General features: G+C 39.0%; 6 protein-coding genes across 8 annotated transcripts; 1 reads left to right on the top strand and 5 right to left on the bottom strand.

The window, feature by feature from the left end:
* The first annotated feature begins 996 nt into the window (after window positions 1-996).
* Window positions 997-4,496, top strand: tmem14a (transmembrane protein 14A). The gene is made up of 5 exons (XM_074646422.1): window positions 997-1,112; window positions 2,224-2,306; window positions 3,615-3,716; window positions 3,816-3,903; window positions 4,005-4,496. Exons 2-5 carry the CDS (start codon window positions 2,231-2,233, stop codon window positions 4,045-4,047), a joined length of 309 nt encoding a protein of 102 aa, XP_074502523.1. The 5' UTR covers window positions 997-1,112; window positions 2,224-2,230; the 3' UTR covers window positions 4,048-4,496.
* A 2,692-nt stretch (window positions 4,497-7,188) lies between these two features.
* On the bottom strand, window positions 7,189-8,957 carry LOC141774086 (glutathione S-transferase A4-like). Its single transcript, XM_074646420.1, has 7 exons — window positions 8,812-8,957; window positions 8,612-8,727; window positions 8,461-8,512; window positions 8,147-8,279; window positions 7,929-8,064; window positions 7,656-7,781; window positions 7,189-7,488 (listed from the first exon to the last, which is right to left on the bottom strand). The coding sequence occupies exons 2-7, from the start codon at window positions 8,696-8,698 to the stop codon at window positions 7,351-7,353; spliced, it is 672 nt and encodes a 223-aa protein (XP_074502521.1). The 5' UTR covers window positions 8,699-8,727; window positions 8,812-8,957; the 3' UTR covers window positions 7,189-7,350.
* Window positions 8,958-9,685: 728 nt separating this feature from the next.
* LOC141774083 (glutathione S-transferase A4-like) lies at window positions 9,686-11,502 on the bottom strand. Of its 2 annotated transcripts, none has more exons than XM_074646415.1 (7): window positions 11,377-11,502; window positions 11,177-11,292; window positions 11,026-11,077; window positions 10,721-10,853; window positions 10,495-10,630; window positions 10,218-10,343; window positions 9,686-10,057 (listed from the first exon to the last, which is right to left on the bottom strand). In XM_074646415.1, the coding sequence occupies exons 2-7, from the start codon at window positions 11,261-11,263 to the stop codon at window positions 9,920-9,922; spliced, it is 672 nt and encodes a 223-aa protein (XP_074502516.1). In that variant the 5' UTR covers window positions 11,264-11,292; window positions 11,377-11,502; the 3' UTR covers window positions 9,686-9,919. The 2 variants fall into 2 exon arrangements, with proteins under 2 accessions (XP_074502516.1, XP_074502517.1); XM_074646416.1 differs by having other exon boundaries at window positions 11,177-11,311; window positions 11,390-11,485.
* A 755-nt stretch (window positions 11,503-12,257) lies between these two features.
* On the bottom strand, window positions 12,258-14,025 carry LOC141774082 (glutathione S-transferase A4-like). Its single transcript, XM_074646414.1, has 7 exons — window positions 13,895-14,025; window positions 13,695-13,810; window positions 13,544-13,595; window positions 13,230-13,362; window positions 13,012-13,147; window positions 12,739-12,864; window positions 12,258-12,571 (listed from the first exon to the last, which is right to left on the bottom strand). Exons 2-7 carry the CDS (start codon window positions 13,779-13,781, stop codon window positions 12,431-12,433), a joined length of 675 nt encoding a protein of 224 aa, XP_074502515.1. The 5' UTR covers window positions 13,782-13,810; window positions 13,895-14,025; the 3' UTR covers window positions 12,258-12,430.
* A 752-nt stretch (window positions 14,026-14,777) lies between these two features.
* Window positions 14,778-16,593, bottom strand: LOC141774084 (glutathione S-transferase A4-like). Of its 2 annotated transcripts, XM_074646417.1 has the most exons (7): window positions 16,460-16,593; window positions 16,260-16,375; window positions 16,109-16,160; window positions 15,804-15,936; window positions 15,578-15,713; window positions 15,301-15,426; window positions 14,778-15,140 (listed from the first exon to the last, which is right to left on the bottom strand). In XM_074646417.1, exons 2-7 carry the CDS (start codon window positions 16,344-16,346, stop codon window positions 15,003-15,005), a joined length of 672 nt encoding a protein of 223 aa, XP_074502518.1. In that variant the 5' UTR covers window positions 16,347-16,375; window positions 16,460-16,593; the 3' UTR covers window positions 14,778-15,002. The 2 variants fall into 2 exon arrangements, with proteins under 2 accessions (XP_074502518.1, XP_074502519.1); XM_074646418.1 differs by lacking the exon at window positions 16,460-16,593 and having other exon boundaries at window positions 16,260-16,394.
* A 749-nt stretch (window positions 16,594-17,342) lies between these two features.
* On the bottom strand, window positions 17,343-19,226 carry LOC141774081 (glutathione S-transferase A4-like). Its single transcript, XM_074646412.1, has 6 exons — window positions 19,065-19,226; window positions 18,653-18,704; window positions 18,308-18,440; window positions 18,090-18,225; window positions 17,816-17,941; window positions 17,343-17,656 (listed from the first exon to the last, which is right to left on the bottom strand). The coding sequence occupies exons 1-6, from the start codon at window positions 19,149-19,151 to the stop codon at window positions 17,516-17,518; spliced, it is 675 nt and encodes a 224-aa protein (XP_074502513.1). The 5' UTR covers window positions 19,152-19,226; the 3' UTR covers window positions 17,343-17,515.
* Between the last annotated feature and the right edge of the window lie 1,901 nt (window positions 19,227-21,127).

The raw sequence follows: 21,127 nt of genomic DNA, 5'->3' as shown, positions 1-21,127 counted from the left end.
CTTTTATTAGGACTATTATGAAATGATGAAACCTTTAATGTATATAAGTTCTGGAAATGGGGGGTGAGATTGAAATAAAGTGGTTTTCTTTGGGAAGAGTTAGGTTTTCTCTCTTGTCTTACTGTCATGAACACATGATTGTTAAAAGACACACCCAAGTTGCCATTTTTGTAATTGCATGGTTACTTCAAATGAAAATTTTTAGATGCCTTATGCACAATATCATGTTTTTCTTTAATTTACTCTGAACTACTTTTCATTTTTCAAATTCTATTAACCTTTGGACCCATATTGACCACCCCCCTCCACACCCGTCCGCATTAAGCACAGTGGACACAGCAGACTGCACATGGCAGCTTTATTGTAAGCACAGAAACCTGGACCAGCCAGTTCTACTATGTTCATATAATACTACCTATCCCTAGGTTTTATATGTGTAAAGTTTGTGGTAGCTTGAATTATGAGCACAATGTTAATAATTAAGATAAGATGAACCTTTATTAATCCCCGGAGGGAAATTCAGGTGTCAAAGCAGCAACATCAGCAAACAGAGTGAATCACATGAGAGGTAAAGGTATACAAAAATTATAAAGACAATAATAGAGATATAAAAGATACAGAGTGAATGGGTGAACATAGTGTGAACAGTCCGTCAATAAATAAAAAAATGAAGGTCTTAAAACTAGATTTTGACACTGGTCCCCTTTGAAAGACAGGACTAAAACAAAAAGATAAAATGCAGGATCTGCCTCTGTTTGTATTTAGTGATAGTAATATTCCCTAACAAATTTGGAAGCTGTCATGCAGTGACTTTGGGACGTTTGAGTTGTTCAGCTAGGAGATGTTTTTTCAGTAACATTTTAAATAGATTTTGATAATAATATATATATATTTGTTTTTATTGTGGTTATTTAATTGGGAACAAAAAAAGTTATTCATCTACCAGTATTGATTATCAATGTTACGAAACACTACTTTCCCACTTTATCGAAAGACTTCGAACACAGCACTAACCTGTTGGCGCATGCGCAGCAGGGTTAGTGGGCAGTAACCAGGAAAAGAGTCACAGATTGAATCGTGTGTGTTGTGTTGCTGCTCCTTTGGACTCTAAGGTATGTCATATTTACCCTAAACTAAATGAATGTAGAGTGATAATATGATAACACTACGTACTTCACATGAGGTAATGTATTATAGAATATGAGCTGTTTGTCTTAACGCTTCCTCTGTTTAATGTTATAATGTTTTAACCACTTAGATAGCTAGCTAAAGGTCTCACAGCGACACCTAGAGATCTGTCACACTTCTTGACAACAGGGGTTAAAGTACTAAAGTACAAGTATTATTGTGCTAAAAGGTTTATAAAGAGGTAAAGTTGCTGGTGTTAAAGCTAGTCGTCTGGTTTGTGGTGACTAAATTGTCTCAAGAGTGCTTCAATGTTAGCATTAGCTTAGTTTAGCAGTCTGTTTTGAGTGTTGTTGTTTTCAAAATCAGAATTAGAATCAGAATCAGAATTAGAATCAGAATCAGAATCAGAATTAGAATCAGAATCAGAATTAGAATCAGAATCAGAATCGTGTTTATTACCAGGTGTAAGAGGTATACACTAGTTTATAGTATACACTAGGAATCTGCTTTGGTTTTGTTGGTGCAAATAAACAGTATAATAACAAAAAGAATAGATAAAAACGTTAGAATAAAATAAGAATAAAAAAATTGAAATTCTACCAATATACACGTCTCATGCTGGACATGAAACAGACATTTAAGGACTACTATTTGCACTGACACTATTTGCACTGACATTTCTATTTATCTATTTATCTATTTATTAGGTATTTGTACAAGGAGAACTACTGGAGAGTCATTGGGGTTTTATTTATAGCACTTTTAAAGACCTGATTGCTTTTATACTGCTTTACTCTGATAACATCCTGTCATCCACTTTTTATTGTGCTGCACCATCGCACTTTGTTCTATGCTTGTGACTGTTTTTGTATATCTGTGTTTGCACCTTGGTCCGTGAGCAACGACATTTCGTTTTAATCGTGTACTTTGTATGTGGAAAAATGACAATAACTGAGGTTTTGGTCCTGATGGACCTTAACCTCTTGCCAGATGGCAGAGTCTGGAAGAGATGCCATCCTTTTTTGGTAAGCTTTGCTATTTAAAGTCTTCAACATGAATACCTGACATCCCTGTGCTGTACTTTGTGTTTTGCAGCTTTGTGATGGCAGTGGACTGGATTGGGTTTGGCTATGCTGCAGCCATCCTCTTCGGAGGATACATGGGATACAAGAGAAAAGGTTGAAAAGCTTTTCATTTTAGACTGTATTAGTAGATAAAACATCCAGTTTCATTTATATTCAAGATTCAAGATTCAAGATGTTTATTGTCACGCCGGTTATACAGGTACAATCGTGTGTAATGCTTTTTGCTGGGAAGCTCTATTAAAATAATAAGTTATATTACAATTATAAAAGGAAATACTTTGTACAAGGGCATATTAAGAATATATACAGGCATATTAAGAACATATACATTAAGAACATATACAGTATATACAGTATAAGATATATTTTGCTGTGAGAAGGTGTCGTATGAATTACCTATTTAAAAGTCTGATGGCCTGGGGGAAAAAACTGTTCCTCAGTCTGCTGGTGAGAGTCCTGGGGGTCTTGTATCTTCTACCAGAGGGCAGGAGGGAGAACAGGCTGTTGTGGGGGTGTGTGGTACAATACAATACATTTCAAGACCTTAAGCAAGTAGATATGAGCTGTATAAAAAAAGGACAGGGAAAAAGACCTATAGGGATAGAAATAGCTGAGGACATCTGGGACAAGATCTTGAAGTATGTTCACATTTGTTCTTTGAATGCCAAACACTGTTTGATACAGTTTAAGATTCTGCACAGGTTACATGACTCTAAAGTAAGGCTACGTAAAATCTTTCCAGAAACGTCACCAATATGTGAGAAATGTGTCCAAGCAGATGCAGATTTACTCCATAGCTATGCACTGTGCCCTAAAATACAGGACTTTTGGGTTGCGATATTTTCATTCTTTTTCGAGGATTTTTAAAGTCCAAATAAGACCAGATCCACATTTGGTTATACTAGGAGTTTCCGAAAGCTCTAAAATCCTACAGAACACACAGCATCATCTCCTGTCCTATGGTCTCCTCTGTGCAAAGAAACTAATACTCTTGTTCTGGAAAGGGAAAGAGCTGCCAACATTTAAATCCTGGATAACAGCACTGACTGATACCCTCCACCTAGAAAGAATCCGACACACCCTTAATGACAGACTGGAGGTATTTGAAAAGATTTGGAGACCGATGATCTCCTCTAAAGAACTAATTATGTTCTTTGTATTTGCTTCTCTCCATTTTGTTTGCCCTTAGTTCCTAGTATTGTCTGTTTTTGTTGATATATACCAGAAATGAGGCATGATACACACCCCACAGAAGTCTGTATCACTGACATGCGACATGCTTCCTAATGAAAATATTTGAAACGAAAGCTTTTCATTTTTGTCAGAACCAAAAAACTCTGCCACTTGATTAATTTGTTAATTAACCCTGATTATCATCATGTGTCTTTTATGTCATTGTAGGCAGCGTGATGTCCCTGATGGCTGGTTTAGTTTTTGGTTTGTTATCTGCTTATGGTGCATTCAATGTCTCTTATGACCCAAAGGACATCAAGGTGTCATTGAGTGAGTATGGCTGAAGCTCTTCCTAATAATATACTGCTGTTCAACAGATCATGAGTTAGAGAATTTGGTATCATGTCATGGTGTATTTCTGTCTTTCAGTTGCCTCGGGAGTCCTCTCAGTCGTGATGGGAATGAGATACAACAAATCTGGAAAATTAATGCCTGCTGGCATTATGGCAGGACTAAGGTCAGAGTCAAACTTGCTCAACATGCAATAAAGTTATGAAGCAAACACATTGTGAAATTATGTTACGGATTCATTTTTGATGTGTTGTCTCTTTCTTACAGTTTGTTGATGGTGTTTCGACTGTTGCTACTCCTCGTGGTGTGACCGGAGGGATGACATGACCAGACTGAGGGCTCTCTGTCTCTTAATGAACGAGCCTTGTTTTAAAGGAAACAGCATTCCCAGTTAGCGTACTAAAACAAGCCTTCTGTTTTGTATGGTAACTTTCATGTGACCAGAAACTTTGCAAAAGCTACCAGGAACAGATTTAAGATTAACTACTAATCTTATTGCAGTAAATCTGTTTCAGTGATCTTTATATAAATAAAACTGCTTATTTTTGTTTTTGTAAGTGAGCATGTGCATGAATGTAAATATCATGATTTTGAGATCAACAGATGTACGTGAGCTTTGTGGGTGCAATTGTTTGTGTTGGCAGGTGGTTTACTGTATACACTACAACTTCAGTTTTGCAGGCTGCTAATAATGTCAAGGTTAGTATATCTCAAATATTAAAATCACTGAAAAATAATAAATGTGTATTCTTCTTCTCATGTGATGTATTTTACGTTAAAAAAACAATTGAAGTTAAAGGAACAGTGTGTAATATTTCGGGGGATCTATTAGGAGAAATGGAATATAATATTCATAACTATGTTTTCATTAGTGTATAATCACCTGAAACTAATAATTGTTGTGTTTTCGTTAGCTTAGAATGAGCCCTTCATATCTACATAGGGAGCGGATCCTCTTCACGGAGAGGTCATGTTTCTACAGTAGCCCAGAACGGACAAACCAACACTGGCTCTAGAGAGAGACTTTTGCGTTTCTATGTTATCTGAAGGCCACCGTAGTTCTCTGACACGCTTGTGAAACTGCGGTAACGTGACCCGCAGAGTGCAAAACCGTGGTACCGCCAGCCGCTGTCTGACTTCCGTTGCTCCTAAAGTAGTGTTAAAGAGTGCTACAGGAATGAGTCCTTAAACCCAGAAATGAGTTAGCATTTTAGCGCTTCCGGTTCCCTCGTCTGCTAGTCAAGGTTTTTTTTTTTTAGTTAGATGCCTGAAATAAGGTCTGTGGTCAACACAATTTCAAGAGACTTTAACGTTTTGTTCTACGATATGAAATACGTCAGAAAATACCTCACTAGTGAATTTTGAAGCCTTTATGTGTCTTTAAAAAAGGCGGTTGCTAACAAGTGTCTAAATGAGACAAAGCCTAACGTTAGCTTTTTACTAATGGCAATTGCATTCACGCTTCAAAAATCATAGAAGTGTTGTTTATTTGTGAACATTATCTTGCTGAACAACACACGTATGTATCATAAGCGTTTGTGTGCCACAGAGTTTATTTTCTGCAATAATCCAAAACCCAATGGAAAAATCCCATTGGCTTTTTGTCAAGGGAACCAGGGCAACAGCGTCGGCGTTAGGGGCGGGCCATGGGGGTCCAGGCCCGTCCAAAAAGGTCACTGCCCCCTCAGCTGAATTCTCTCCTGACAAAAAACTAAACTGAAATAACAGCTAAGCTATAAGTAAAATGAAGTCATTCAGTTTGGTAATGGAAGGACTTAACACTGCAATGCAAATAAAGCACAAAACAGTGATAGTTTTGCATTTAGGAAACACTTGGGCTTGATTACATTGTTTTCTATTGGAGTGTCCTAGCTGGCTGCAAGCAACATGGTGCTGCACAGCACGGCGTGGCGTTTTGTCTGAACTTCTATCGGATACACGGTTCCTATTTTTTCCTGTCACTCATATTGAGAGGAACGTCTGATTAGTTTAGATAAAATGAGCCGAGAAAACCGGGTCAGTTGTCCTGGATGTAAATGAAAATATTAACTTGATTACTGACACTTTCAGCACAAGCATTGACGCTCGCAGTTATATGTAATAAAGTTCACCAGTGAAACTTTATTACGAGCTACTTGTCAAAAAATATAACAGCCACCTCACTAATGGTTCAAATAAAACACAAACACACAGCGCAAAGATACAAATATGGAAACTCTTGGGAATATGAACTGTCACTACAATATTTCTGTAAGAAGCCTCGTTTTGATCCGCTCCGTTTGCGTGTTTTTTTTTTTTTTTTTGTTTTTTTTTTAAATCTAGCTCAATAGAAAAAAATTAGAGAAAGTAGATCTACAGGCCTGGTGCATTAAAGCACAATTAGGACCAAGAGAGTAAAAAGCATCCTGTGCTCCTCTCACATCTTACTTTTATTACCTGTTTGGATTATTCTGTTCAGTATCGTGGAATAAAACAATGAACTAATGTTATACAGCAGGCTGAGCAGGGACAACAACTGGTGAGGGAAACATCCACATTTAGTCTTTATTAACATAAATTATAGTTATGAAGAGTTATGCCTGAGGAGTTATCTGTAGCCTCCAGTACCTCCTCATTTCAAAACAGAAACCATAATAAGGTGGCAGCTGGCTGGAGAAGATAAATAGATAACAACCTACTTGCTCTTGGCTATATCGTATGTTATTTCCAGTAAATATCACAAATAAAACGTGTGTTTTCTGATAAAAAAAAAAAGTACGAACGTAGGAAGATAACATGTTATTAAGTACTACTAACCCATCTTTGAGGTGGTTACGTCTTCAGCTCCAGTCTGATCTGGAGCTCACAGCTGATATGTTCCTGGTTTGTTTACATGATGTAACAGATGTGCAGATTTAACGTATTGGACAGAGAGCGTCCGATGCGCGATGCAGCGCGATAGTTGGACGCTCGCATCCAGTTAGGACACGGTGTTAGTTTATAACCTGTTTTTGTCCGCATAACGTATGCTTGCATGCGCACCTGTGCGCATAAGTGGCAGTATGTTTACACCTCTCTGTCAGTTTATTTCTATCATGAAACATGATAATGTTAAAGATATACTTAATAAAGGCTATATGAGGTGAAAAAATATGCCCCCCCTGCCAAAGCTGATTGCCCGTCCGCCCCTAACACTCTGGCGCCGACCCTGCAGGGCGATGCTAACTTCCGGGTTTGCCTACAAAAATACCTCATCCCTGCAGCACTCTATTATGGTAACGATGGCCACTGAGCGAGGGAAACAGTTTTACACTCGGCGGTTCACGTTACCACAGTCTTGGAAAGGAAGGAGTGAGCGGAGGGGTACTCAGTTGGTTGCAATCTGCAACCACATCACTAGATGGCACCAAATCTTACACACTGTCCCTTTAATAGTTTGTGATGTTAATACAGTAATAGCAAAACTAAAATAAATTAAGGATTACATAGATTCCTGTCATGCTAATTAGATTAGTGATGGATAGTGCAGTATTCATCTCAACATAAACCAACAGATATAACTGATCCACATGACGTACGTGCTGTACTTGCATAATGAACCATTCACTCTGCTTGTGTGAGGAATGTACAAAAATTATTTCAATGGTAATGTGAATTTGAACACCTCCGAGACAGTCTTCACATAGGTGTCATCTGGCTGCGGCTTCCTGTTGCTGCCTGGCTCCAGGAACCTGCCGATGGCGGGAATCCGGGTCATCCTGCCCTGGAAAGACTGGAGGGAAACACAGGAAGTCATCCTTGAGCAGAGCATTCAGTAATCACTATGTATTTTTGTTGTGATTATTAACAATATACTGGGATTTCATAGGAACAAGTTAAATTTTTTTGATGTTGTTTTTGTTCCTTTGTATACCCAGCCTGTCACTTTTACACATTTACCTTGACGTTGCGAAAGTCGGCGAGGATTCCAGGAAAAAGCTCCTCCAACATCAGAGTGCATTCCATCAGCTGCACATCTGCACAGCTTAGCTTACCTCCCACCAGGTATATGGACCCAGACAGCGCCTGAGATGTTTGTCAAAGACACACAATATCTTGTTTAGTTGTCATATATAATCATCAACAGGTTCATTTTCAAACTTTTAGGTTTTTTTTCACCAAGATTAATCAGTTATTAGACCACACTATTTAATATAATATGTATGGTGGTACCTTTTCAAACACAGGAAGGTAGCGGCCTTTTGCTTTACTTTGAATGTTTTCCAGTTTTTCCTCTTTATCAGCGCTGAAGGGCAAAATCATGATCATTTCCATGAGATCGATCAGTCCCTCTGAGTACATGTTGATCCTGAGGGAAAGCAAACACTGTCACACAGATTCACCCACTGAAAATCACATATCACTCATAATCTAAAAAAAAAGGACCATACATGACACGTTCTTTGATATCTTTTCCATGAAGATTGTATTTCTCTGCGATGTAGTGCAAGATTGCTTTTGTCTGAACAAGCTTCATGCCATCAATTTCCACCAGAGGAACCTGTTGAAACATGAGATCTCCATCTGGAAACACAGGAAACACAGCAGCAGATAAAGCAGAGCAGCACACCCAAGAGGTAAAACATTAATTTAATTTGTAGATTATAACTATGACTACAGGTCACAAGACATTCACCTCAAAAACGTCGCCTGACTCCAAAAGCAAGGCTTGGAAACAGACCAGAGAGAACTGAAACCAACTTACCACTCAGCATTTTTTCATACTGCTCTCGAGTTGTCAGATACACCTCATCAAACTGTGAACATGAGATTATATGACAGATTTAGGGCACGTTCAGGAGGTTTCCTAATAGACAGCAAAACTTCAGATTAATACCACCACACCCTTCACTTACCTCGACCTCTGCAACGGTCAAAAGCCAACGGATTGACTCCATTTTCCCTCTCCCATTGGAGTAGTGCAGCACAACTTTCCCAGCCATGACTGATTTTGGAAGTTAAATCTCTTAAACTAAAAAAAAGACAGACTAAATTTTACATATTACTGAATACAAATGCACGTAACGTGGAAAAGTGAGTTTATGATTAGTCATACCTGTGCACTGCCCCAGCTGCTGTGGAGTAATCAGGATGAAGTGGACAGTAAAACACAAGTTAAGTCCTTATATGATGTAGTAGTGTTGAGGGGAAAAAAATGATAAAGGCGGGGTAAACATCTGACGACTGTATTGGTTGGTTCTGGCCAATTCAAAGATAGTGTCAGCTATTTTATTGAGTTGACTTTTAGTGAATCATTTCAAGCTTTACTACCTTCCTGTTAGTAGATACAAGGCAGTGCAGAGATTTTATTGGAAGAGAAAGCGGAAGTAGTAATGTGTGTAGGTACGCTGCTGTGACTAGGGGAGATGACTCAACGCAGTAAAGAAGTTGCCTGCATGCTCAAGCCTCCGTCTCTCCATGTATTTATGTTACAATAAATAAGTATAGGCGCACATAAAAGACCCTCGGTTACGATAGCTCATTAACATGTTGCCGCTAGACATCATGGGAAAAATACTAACTGCTGTGTTCGTTCGATAATATTTTAAATTGTCGAGGGAACCCAAGGTGATGCTAACTTCCTGGTTGGCCTACAAAAATACGTCATCCCTGCAGCACTATATCATGGTAATGATGGCCTCGGAGCGAGGCGAACAGTGTCGCCACGGTTTTACACTCGGCGGTTCACGTTACCGCAGTCTTGGAAAGGAAGGAGTGAGCGGAGGGGTACTCAGTTGGTTGCAATCTGCAACTACACCACCAGATGGTGCCAAATCTTACACACTGTCCCTTTAATAATTTGTGATGTTTATCCAGTAATAGCAAACTAAAATAAACAAATGTGATTTTTAATGCTTTTCTTTTTATGTACATGGTGTGGAGATAATCCAAATTATGTCACTTAATTAACAGAACAAAAACACAGGCAGTTTCTCAAATGTTCCTCAAAAATGAACGCTTTATTTAGTGGAACCTTCACATTAAAAACACCCATGTAGTGTAATTAAGGATTACATAGATTCCTGTCATGCTAATTAGATTAGTGATAGATAGTGCAGTATTCATCTCAACATAAACCAGCAGATATAACTGATCCACATGACGTACGTGCTGTACTTGCATAATGAACCATTCACTCTGCTTGTGTGAGGAATGTACAAAGTTTATTTCAATGGTAATGTGACTTTGAACACCTCCATGGCGGTCTTTATGAGGGTGTCATCTGGCGGTGGCTTCCTTTTGCTGCCTGGCTGCAGGAACCTGCCGATGGCAGGAATCTGGGTCATCCTACCCTGGAAAGACTGGAGGGAAACACAGGAAGTCATCCTTGAGCAGAGCATTCAGAGATCAGTATGTATTTTTGTTGTGATTATTAACAACATACTGGGATTTCATAGGAACAAGCTACATTTTTTGATGTTGTTTTTGTTCCTTTGTATACCCAGCCTGTTACACTTTTACCTTGACGTTGCGAAAGTCGGCGAGGATTCCAGGAAAAAGCTCCTCCAACATCAGAGTGCATTCCATCAGCTGCACATCAGCACAGCTTAGATTACCTCCCACCAGGTATATGGACCCAGACAGCGCCTGAGATGTTTGTCAAAGACCCACAATATCTTGTTTAGTTGTCATATATAATCATCAACAGGTTCATTTTCCAACTTTTAGGGTTTTAAACGAAGATTTATCAGTTAGACCACACTATTTAATATGATATGTACACTAAGCATGGTGGTACCTTTTCAAACACAGGAAGGTAGCGGTCTTTTGCTTTACTTTGAATGTTTTCCAGTTTTTCTTCTTTATCAGCGCTGAAGGGCAATTTCATGATCATTTCCATGAGATCCATCAGTCCCTCTGAGTACATGTTGATCCTGAGAGAAAGCAAACACTGTCACACAGATTCATCCACCAAAAATCACATGTCATAGAAGACACTCATAATCTAAAGAAATGGACCATACATGACACGTTCTTTGATATCTTTTCCATAAAGATTGTATTTCTCTGCGATGTAGTTCAAGATTGCTTTTGTCTGAATGAGCTTCATGCCATCAATTTCCACCAGAGGAACCTGTTGAAACATGAGATCTCCGTCTGGAAACACAGTAGCAGATAAAGCAGAGCAGCACACCCAAGAGGTAAAACATTTATTTAACTTGTAGATTATAACTATGACTACAGGTCACAAGACATTCACCTCAAAAACGTCGCCTGACTCCAAAAGCAAGACTTGGAAACAGGCCAGAGAGAACTGAAACCAACTTACCACTCAGCATTTTTTCATACTGCTCTCGAGTTGTCAGATACACCTCATCAAACTGTGAACATGAAATTATATGACAAATTTAGGGCACGTTCAGGAGGTTTCCTAATAGACAGCAAAACTTCAGATTAATACCACCACACCCTTCACTTACCTCGACCTCTGCAACGGTCAAAAGCCAACGGATTGACTCCATTTTCCCTCTCCCATTGAAGTAGTGCAGCACAACTTTCCCAGCCATGACTGATTTTGGAAGTTAAATCTCTTAAACTAAAAAAAAGACAGACTAAATATTACATATTACTGAATACAAATGCATGTAACGTGGAAAAGTGAGTTTATGATTGGTCATACCTGTGCACTGCCCCAGCTGCTGTGGAGTAATCAGGGTGAAGTGGACAGTAAAACACAAGTTAAGTCCTTATATGATGTAGTAGTGTTGAGGGGAAAAAAATGATAAAGGCGGGGTAAACATCGGACGACTGTGATTGGTTGGTTCTGGCCAATTCAAAGATAGTGTCAGCTATTTTATTGAGTTGACTGTTAGTGAATCATTTCAAGCTTTACTCCCTTCCTGTTAGTAGATACAAGGCAGTGCAGAGATTTTATTGGAAGAGAAAGCGGAAGTATTAATGTGTGTAGGTACGCTGCTGTGACTAGGGGATATGACTCAACGCAGTAAAGAAGTTGCCTGCATGCTCAAGCCTCCGTCTCTCTGTGTATTTATGTTACAATAAATAAGTATAGGCGCACATAAAAGACCCTCGGTTACAATAGCTCATTAACATGTTGCCGCTAGACATCATGGGAAAAATACTAACTGGCCGTGCTGTGTTCGTTCAATAATGTTTTAAATTGTCGAAGGACAAAGGGCAATGCTAACTTCCTGGTTGGCCTACAAAAATACGTCATCCCTGCAGCACTCTATTATGGTAACGATGGCCTCTGTGCGAGGCGAACGGCGTTACCACGGTTTCATACCCGGCGGTTCACGTTACCGCAGTCTTGGAAAGGAAGGAGTGAGCGGAGGGGTACTGAGTTGGTTGCAATCTGCAACCACACCACCAGATGGCACCAAATCCTACACACTGTCCCTTGAATAGTTTGTGATGTTAATACAGTAATAGCAAAACTAAAATAAACAATTGTGATTTGTAATGTTTTTCTTTTTATATACATGCTGTGGAGATAATCCAAATTATGTCATTGAATTAACAGAACAAAAACACAGGCAGTTTCTTAAATGTTCCTCAAAAATGAACCCTTTATTTAGTGGAACCTTCACATTAAAAACACCCATGTAGTGTAATTAAGGATTTCATAGATTCCTGTCATGCTAATTAGATTAGTGATGGATAGTGCAGTATTCATCTCAACATAAACAAACAGATATAATAATGTCTGAAGTTTATTTCAGTGGTAATTTGGTGACTTTGAACACCTCCAAGACAGTCTTCACATAGGTGTCATCTGGCTGCGGCTTCCTGTTGCTGCCTGGCTCCAGGAACCTGCCGATGGCGGGAATCCGGGTCATCCTGCCCTGGAAAGACTGGAGGGAAACACAGGAAGTCATCCTTGAGCAGAGCATTCAGTAATCACTATGTATTTTTGTTGTGATTATTAACAACATACTGGGATTTCATAGGAACAAGTTAAATTTTTTTGATGTTGTTTTTGCTCCTTTGTATACCCACACTGTCGCTTTTACACATTTACCTTGACGTTGCGAAAGTCGGCGAGGATTCCAGGAAAAAGCTCCTCCAACATCAGAGTGCATTCCATCAGCTGCACATCTGCACAGCTTAGCTTACCTCCCACCAGGTATATGGACCCAGACAGCGCCTGAGATGTTTGTCAAAGACACACAATATCTTGTTTAGTTGTCATATATAATCATCAACAGGTTCATTTTCAAACTTTTAGGTTTTTTTTCACCAAGATTAATCAGTTATTAGACCACACTATTTAATATAATATGTATGGTGGTACCTTTTCAAACACAGGAAGGTAGCGGCCTTTTGCTTTACTTTGAATGTTTTCCAGTTTTTCCTCTTTATCAGCGCTGAAGGGCAAAATCATGATCATTTCCATGAGATCGATCAGTCCCTCTGAGTACATGTTGATCCTGAGGGAAAGCAGACACTGTCACACAGATTCACCCACTGAAAATCACATATCACTCATAATCTAAAAAAAAAGGACCATACATGACACGTTCTTTGATATCTTTTCCATGAAGATTGTATTTCTCTGCGATGTAGTTGAAGATTGCTTTTGTCTGAATGAGCTTCATGCCATCAATTTCCACCAGAGGAACCTGTTGAAACATGAGATCTCCCTCTGGAAACACAGGAAACACAGCAGCAGATAAAGCAAAGCAGCACACCCAAGAGGTAAAACATTTATTTAACTTGTAGATTATAACTATGGCTACAGGTCACAAGACATTCACCTCAAAAACGTCGCCTGACTCCAAAAGCAAGACTTGGAAACAGGCCAGAGAGAACTGAAACCAACTTACCACTCAGCATTTTTTCATACTGCTCTCGAGTTGTCAGATACACCTCATCAAACTGTGAACATGAGATTATATGACAGATTTAGGGCACATCCAGGAGGTTTCCTAAAAGACAGCAAAACTTCAGATTAATACCACCACACCCTTCACTTACCTCGACCTCTGCAACGGTCAAAAGCCAACGGATTGACTCCATATTCCCTCTCCCATTGAAGTAGTGCAGCACAACTTTCCCAGCCATGACTGATTTTGGAAGTTAAATCTCTTAAACTAAAAAAAAGACATACTAAATTTTACATATTACTGAATACAAATGCACGTAACGTGGAAAAGTGAGTTTATGATTAGTCATACCTGTGCACTGCCCCAGCTGCTGTGGAGTAATCAGGGTGAAGTGGACAGTAAAACACAAGTTAAGTCCTTATATGATGTTGTAGTGTTGAGGGGAAAAAAATTATAAAGGCGGGGTAAACATCTGACGACTGTATTGGTTGGTTCTGGCCAATTCAAAGATAGTGTCAGCTATTTTATTGAGTTGACTTTTAGTGAATCATTTCAAGCTTTACTACCTTCCTGTTAGTAGATACAAGGCAGTGCAGAGATTTTATTGGGAGAGAAAGCGGAAGTAGTAATGTGTGTAGGTACGCTGCTGTGACTAGGGGAGATGACTCAACGCAGTAAAGAAGTTGCCTGCATGCTCAAGCCTCCGTCTCTCCGTGTATTTATGTTACAATAAATAAGTATAGGCGTACATAAAAGACCCTCGGTTACGATAGCTCATTAACATGTTGCCGCTAGACATCATGGGAAAAATACTAACTGCTGTGTTCGTTCGATAATGTTTTAAATTGTCGAGGGAACCCAAGGTGATGCTAACTTCCTGGTTGGCCTACAAAAATACGTCATCCCTGCAGCACTATATCATGGTAATGATGGCCTCGGAGCGAGGCGAACAGTGTCGCCACGGTTTTACACTCGGCGGTTCACGTTACCGCAGTCTTGGAAAGGAAGGAGTGAGCGGAGGGGTACTCAGTTGGTTGCAATCTGCAACTACACCACCAGATGGTGCCAAATCTTACACACTGTCCCTTTAATAATTTGTGATGTTTATCCAGTAATAGCAAACTAAAATAAACAAATGTGATTTTTAATGCTTTTCTTTTTATGTACATGGTGTGGAGATAATCCAAATGATGTCACTTAATTAACAGAACAAAAACACAGGCAGTTTCTCAAATGTTCCTCAAAAATGAACGCTTTATTTAGTAGAACCTTCACATTAAAAACACCCATGTAGTGTAATTAAGGATTACATAGATTCCTGTCATGCTAATTAGATTAGTGATAGATAGTGCAGTATTCATCTCAACATAAACCAGCAGATATAACTGATCCACATGACGTACGTGCTGTACTTGCATAATGAACCATTCACTCTGCTTGTGTGAGGAATGTACAAAGTTTATTTCAATGGTAATGTGACTTTGAACACCTCCATGGCGGTCTTTATGAGGGTGTCATCTGGCGGTGGCTTCCTTTTGCTGCCTGGCTGCAGGAACCTGCCGATGGCGGGAATCCGGGTCATCCTACCCTGGAAAGACTGGAGGGAAACACAGGAAGTCATCCTTGAGCAGAGCATTCAGAGATCAGTATGTATTTTTGTTGTGATTATTAACAACATACTGGGATTTCATAGGAACAAGCTACATTTTTTGATGTTGTTTTTGTTCCTTTGTATACCCAGCCTGTTACACTTTTACCTTGACGTTGCGAAAGTCGGCGAGGATTCCAGGAAAAAGCTCCTCCAACATCAGAGTGCATTCCATCAGCTGCACATCAGCACAGCTTAGATTACCTCCCACCAGGTATATGGACCCAGACAGCGCCTGAGATGTTTGTCAAAGACCCACAATATCTTGTTTAGTTGTCATATATAATCATCAACAGGTTCATTTTCAAACTTTTAGGGTTTTAAACGAAGATTTATCAGTTAGACCACACTATTTAATATGATATGTACACTAAGCATGGTGGTACCTTTTCAAACACAGGAAGGTAGCGGTCTTTTGCTTTACTTTGAATGTTTTCCAGTTTTTCTTCTTTATCAGTGCTGAAGGGCAATTTCATGATAATTTCCATGAGATCCATCAGTCCCTCTGAGTACATGTTGATCCTGAGAGAAAGCAAACACTGTCACACAGATTCATCCACCAAAAATCACATGTCATAGAAGACACTCATAATCTAAAGAAATGGACCATACATGACACGTTCTTTGATATCTTTTCCATAAAGATTGTATTTCTCTGCGATGTAGTTCAAGATTGCTTTTGTCTGAATGAGCTTCATGCCATCAATTTCCACCAGAGGAACCTGTTGAAACATGAGATCTCCGTCTGGAAACACAGTAGCAGATAAAGCAGAGCAGCACACCCAAGAGGTAAAACATTTATTTAACTTGTAGATTATAACTATGACTACAGGTCACAAGACATTCACCTCAAAAACGTCGCCTGACTCCAAAAGCAAGGCTTGGAAACAGACCAGAGAGAACTGAAACCAACTTACCACTCAGCATTTTTTCATACTGCTCTCGAGTTGTCAGATACACCTCATCAAACTGTGAACATGAGATTATATGACAAATTTAGGGCACGTTCAGGAGGTTTCCTAATAGACAGCAAAATTTCAGATTAATACCACCACACCCTTCACTTACCTCGACCTCTGCAACGGTCAAAAGCCAACGGATTGACTCCATTTTCCCTCTCCCATTGAAGTAGTGCAGCACAACTTTCCCAGCCATGACTGATTTTGGAAGTTAAATCTCTTAAACTAAAAAAAAGACAGACTAAATATTACATATTACTGAATACAAATGCATGTAACGTGGAAAAGTGAGTTTATGATTAGTCATACCTGTGCACTGCCCCAGCTGCTGTGGAGTAATCAGGGTGAAGTGGACAGTAAAACACAAGTTAAGTCCTTATATGATGTAGTAGTGTTAGGGGGGAAAAAACTGATAGAGGCGGGGTAAACATCAGACGACTGTGATTGGTTGGTTCTGGCCAATACAAACATAGTGTCAGCTATTTTATTGAGTTGACTTTTAGTGAACTATTTCAAGCTTTACTCCCTTCCTGTTAGTAAAAACAAGGCAGTGCAGTGCTTTTATTGTGAAGAGAAAGCCAAAGTAGTAATGTGTGTATGTACGCTGCTGTGACTAGGGGAGATGACTCAACGCAGTAAAGAGGTTGCCTGCATGCTCAAACCTCCGTCTCTCCATGTATTTATGTTACAATAAATAAGTATAGGCGCACATAAAAGACCCTCGGTTACAATAGCTCATTAACATGTTGCCGCTAGACATCATGGGAAAAATACTAACTGGCCGTGCTGTGTTTGTTCAATAATGTTTTAAATTGTCGAAGGACAAAGGGCAATGCTAACTTCCTGGTTGGCCTACAAAAATACGTCATCCCTGCAGCACTCTATTATGGTAACGATGGCCTCTGTGCGAGGCGAACGGCGTTACCACGGTTTCATACCCGGCGGTTCACGTTACCGCAGTCTTGGAAAGGAAGGAGTGAGCGGAGGGGTACTGAGTTGGTTGCAATCTGCAACCACACCACCAGATGGCACCAAATCCTACACACTGTCCCTTGAATAGTTTGTGATGTTAATACAGTAATAGCAAAACTAAAATAAACAATTGTGATTTGTAATGTTTTTCTTTTTATATACATGCTGTGGAGATAATCCAAATTATGTCATTGAATTAACAGAACAAAAACACAGGCAGTTTCTTAAATGTTCCTCAAAAATGAACCATTTATTTAGTAGAACCTTCACATTAAAAACACCAGTGTAATGTAATTAAGGATTTCATAGATTCCTGTCATGCTAATTAGATTAGTGATGGATAGTGCAGTATTCATCTCAACATAAACCAACAGATATAATAATGTATGAAGTTTATTTCAGTGATAATTTGGTGAATTTTAACACCTCCAAGACAGTCTTCACATAGGTGTCATCTGGCTGCGGCTTCCTGTTGCTGCCTGGTTCCAGGAACCTGCCGATGGCGGGAATCCGGGTCATCCTGCCCTGGAAAGACTGGAGGGAAACACAGGAAGTCATCCTTGAGCAGAGCATTCAGTAATCACTATGTATTTTTGTTGTGATTATTAACAATATATTGGGATTTCATAGGAACAAGTTACAATTTTTTTATGTTGTTTTTGTTCCTTTGTATACCCAGCCTGTCACTTTTACCTTGACGTTGCAAAAGTCGGCGAGGATTCCAGGAAATTTCTCCTCCAGCATCAGAGTGCATTCCATCAGCTGCACATCTGCACAGCTTAGATTACCTCCCACCAGGTATATGGACCCAGACAGCGCCTGAGATGTTTGTCAAAGACACACAATATCTTGTTTAGTTGTCATATATAATCATCAACAGGTTCATTTTCAAACTTTTAGGTTTTTTTTTCACCAAGATTAATCAGTTATTAGACCACACTATTTAATATAATATGTATGGTGGTACCTTTTCAAACACAGGAAGGTAGCGGCCTTTTGCTTTACTTTGAATGTTTTCCAGTTTTTCCTCTTTATCAGCGCTGAAGGGCAAAATCATGATCATTTCCATGAGATCGATCAGTCCCTCTGAGTACATGTTGATCCTGAGGGAAAGCAGACACTGTCACACAGATTCATCCACCAAAAATCACATATCACTCATAATCTAAAAAAAAAGGACCATACATGACACGTTCTTTGATATCTTTTCCATGAAGATTGTATTTCTCTGCGATGTAGTGCAAGATTGCTTTTGTCTGAATGAGCTTCATGCCATCAATTTCCACCAGAGGAACCTGTTGAAACATGAGATCTCCATCTGGAAACACAGGAAACACAGCAGCAGATAAAGCAGAGCAGCACACCCAAGAGGTAAAGCATTCATTTAACTATGGCTACAGGTCACAAGAGATTCGCCACAAAGAGGTCACCTGACTCCAAGTTGCATCCTAAATGGGTTGAAGTTAACAGATAATTACATAGAAAAAGCAACGCTTGGAAACAGACCATAGAGAACTGAAACCAACTTACCACTCAGCAGTTTTTCATACTGCTCACGAGTTGTCAGATACACCTCATCAAACTGTGAACATGAGATTATATAACAGATTTAGTTCACACTCAGGAAGTTTCCTAATAAACAGCAAAACTCCAGATTAATACCACCTACTGGACAGTAACAGTCATCATTGTGCAATTTGCTATGCAGAAATTGCACAGCAAACAACTGCACAGCTTGAAGTTTATTTTTACTGATCTCAGTTTTCATTGTTTAAAAACTGAATGTAAGAAGAAGATTCACTGAATACTTAAAAGGAATAACTAAGAGTTGCTGATAAGGAAGATAATAGCAGATGTTATTCAAGTGGAGAATCTGATGAAGGAAAAACTCTGCTGCCTTTATAGTGTGCCAAATATTTGATGATCCACACCCTTCACTTACCTCAACCTCTGCAACAGCCAAAAGCCATCGGATTGACTCCATTTTCCCTCTCCCATTGAAGTAGTGCAGCACAACTTTCCCAGCCATGACTGTAGTATTTTGCAAGATAAATCTCTAAAAACTAAAAAAGAAAACACAAAATATCACATATTACTGAATACAAAAATGCACATAACATGGAGGAGTGAGTTTATGATTAGTCATACCTGTGTTGCTGTGGAGTAATCAGGGTGTGAAGGGGACAGAAAAACACAAGTTAAGTCGTTACATAATGTTGAACAAAAGCTGATAAAGGAGTGGTAAAGATTTGAAGACTGCGATTGGTTGGTTCTGTGCAGCACAACTCTCTCAGCCATGACTGTATGATTTTGGAAGTTAAATCTCTAAAACTAAACAAAAAAAGGAGTAAATATCACATATTACTGAATACAAAATGCACATAACGTGGAGGAGTGAGTTTATGATTAGTCATACCTGTGCTGTCGTGGAGTAATCAGGGTGTAATGGACAGAAAAACACAAGTTAAGTCCTTATATAATGTTGTAGTGATGGGGAAACAAGATGATAAAGGTGGAGTAAACTGTGATTGGTTGGTTTTAGCCAATAGAAACACTGCTCATTAACATATTGCTGCTAGGCATCATGGGAGAAATTCTAACCGGCCGTGCTGTGTTCGTTCTATAATGTTTCGGTATAAACTTTACACACAATATACTCGTTTATAAACACGTCAAGCGAACTAAGGGGATTATAAGATCGCGTTAGTATTTAACACCACGATAGTAAACGGGTTCAATTTAATCTTCTATATATAAGACACGCCCTCCTGTATACTGTTTGGATGTGAGGGCGATCTGGCTGCGACATCTGTCACCCCATTGATCGCTAGGGTTGATTCGGCTGATCTGGCTGGCTAGGCGGGTGTCCCCTTCCTCCCTCACCGCTCCATGTGTGTCCCTCCCGAAGCCCCGCGCTCGGTGGAAGAGGACGAGGTCCCCCCGGCGGACGACCATCCTTCGGTGTACCAGTAGCTGCGCTCCCCTGCTAGAACCTCCAAACAAGCTCAAGGCCCATTTGTAGGAGAAACGTAGGGAAGTTAAGCTCCAAAGCGTCAGACACATCCAAATGAGGCGCTGCACGTGGCAGTCTGCCTTACTTTTACAAGTTCAAAATTTAAATTTTTAATTTTACTATAAGCAATAGTAGAGTATTTTATTAAAGACTAGCCTCACTGTAACAAAATTACTTTACTTAAGTACAATTTTGATTTGAGCTATTTCCATTTAATGCCATTTCATGCTTATACTAACTTTAGTTTGCAGTTATAAATCAACTAATGATGATGCATTATTATTATTATATAAAGATACCAATCAACTAATACATGATTATTTATTATTATTATTATTATTAGATCTAAAGATACCAGCAGTATATAAAGTAATATTTTTATGCTAATACTGTATTTACTTTTACCTAAGTACAATTTTGAATGCAGGATTTTTACATGTAACAGAGTATTTTTATACTGTGGTATTGCTACTTTTATTTAAGTAAAAAAATCTATAGAGGGAAATTCAAGTTTCCAGCATCACAGTTCCTTAGTGCAAAACATGTTAGTAAAAAGGCAGTAAAGAATTTAGTAGTGCAAAGTACAAAGTACAAAAAAATATACCAGATATAAAAATACAAGGAGATGAAGAAAACTGTTAAAACTGAATATAGTGCAGGGTAACAGCTGTGATACACAACTATTAAAAAGTGAATATAGTGCAGAAGAGACTGTTAAAAATTACTATAGTGCAGGGTAACTGCAGTAGCTTAGTCTATGAAAGTGCACTGTATTAAAATACAGTTTGTAATGCAGCAGTTTGCGCTGCTTAATCAATACATTATACCATCTGGTATATTATTTTTGTTCTTGTACTTTGCACTACTAACTTTTTTACTGCCTTTTTACTAACATGTTTTGCACTATGGAACTGTGATGCTGGAAACTTGAATTTCCAATTAACTAATACATGATTATTTATTTATTATTATTATTATTATTATTAATAGAT

The sequence above is a fragment of the Sebastes fasciatus genome, chromosome 9 (assembly GCF_043250625.1).
Source record: "Sebastes fasciatus isolate fSebFas1 chromosome 9, fSebFas1.pri, whole genome shotgun sequence".
Classification (NCBI taxonomy): domain Eukaryota; kingdom Metazoa; phylum Chordata; class Actinopteri; order Perciformes; family Sebastidae; genus Sebastes; species Sebastes fasciatus.
The sequence above is the reverse complement of the archived record's forward strand: the minus strand, read 5'-3'. Positions and strand labels throughout refer to the sequence as shown.

Bases quoted from the DNA above. Each gene is read 5' to 3' on its own strand.
- tmem14a (XM_074646422.1), top strand. From the start codon at position 2,231: ATGGCAGTGGACTGGATTGGGTTTGGCTATGCTGCAGCCATCCTCTTC. The intron at 3,717-3,815 runs GTGAGTATGGCT...TCTGTCTTTCAG, and splicing joins GGACATCAAGGTGTCATTGA to TTGCCTCGGGAGTCCTCTCA. The intron at 3,904-4,004 runs GTCAGAGTCAAA...TCTTTCTTACAG, and splicing joins GGCATTATGGCAGGACTAAG to TTTGTTGATGGTGTTTCGAC.
- LOC141774086 (XM_074646420.1), bottom strand. From the start codon at position 8,698: ATGGCTGGGAAAGTTGTGCTGCACTACTCCAATGGGAGAGGGAAAATG. The intron at 8,513-8,611 runs GTAAGTGAAGGG...TCATGTTCACAG, and splicing joins TGACCGTTGCAGAGGTCGAG to TTTGATGAGGTGTATCTGAC. The intron at 7,782-7,928 runs GTACCACCATAC...CAAACATCTCAG, and splicing joins ACCTTCCTGTGTTTGAAAAG to GCGCTGTCTGGGTCCATATA.
- LOC141774083 (XM_074646415.1), bottom strand. From the start codon at position 11,263: ATGGCTGGGAAAGTTGTGCTGCACTACTTCAATGGGAGAGGGAAAATG. The intron at 11,078-11,176 runs GTAAGTGAAGGG...TCATGTTCACAG, and splicing joins TGACCGTTGCAGAGGTCGAG to TTTGATGAGGTGTATCTGAC. The intron at 10,631-10,720 runs GTATGGTCCATT...GCTTTCTCTCAG, and splicing joins GATATCAAAGAACGTGTCAT to GATCAACATGTACTCAGAGG.
- LOC141774082 (XM_074646414.1), bottom strand. From the start codon at position 13,781: ATGGCTGGGAAAGTTGTGCTGCACTACTTCAATGGGAGAGGGAATATG. The intron at 12,865-13,011 runs GTACCACCATAC...CAAACATCTCAG, and splicing joins ACCTTCCTGTGTTTGAAAAG to GCGCTGTCTGGGTCCATATA. The intron at 12,572-12,738 runs GTAAATGTGTAA...GTTTCCCTCCAG, and splicing joins CCGACTTTCGCAACGTCAAG to TCTTTCCAGGGCAGGATGAC.
- LOC141774084 (XM_074646417.1), bottom strand. From the start codon at position 16,346: ATGGCTGGGAAAGTTGTGCTGCACTACTTCAATGGGAGAGGGAAAATG. The intron at 16,161-16,259 runs GTAAGTGAAGGG...TCATGTTCACAG, and splicing joins TGACCGTTGCAGAGGTCGAG to TTTGATGAGGTGTATCTGAC. The intron at 15,714-15,803 runs GTATGGTCCATT...GCTTTCTCTCAG, and splicing joins GATATCAAAGAACGTGTCAT to GATCAACATGTACTCAGAGG.
- LOC141774081 (XM_074646412.1), bottom strand. From the start codon at position 19,151: ATGGCTGGGAAAGTTGTGCTGCACTACTTCAATGGGAGAGGGAAAATG. The intron at 18,441-18,652 runs GTAAGTTGGTTT...CTGTGTTTCCAG, and splicing joins GTATGAAAAACTGCTGAGTG to ATGGAGATCTCATGTTTCAA. The intron at 17,942-18,089 runs GTACCACCATAC...CAAACATCTCAG, and splicing joins ACCTTCCTGTGTTTGAAAAG to GCGCTGTCTGGGTCCATATA.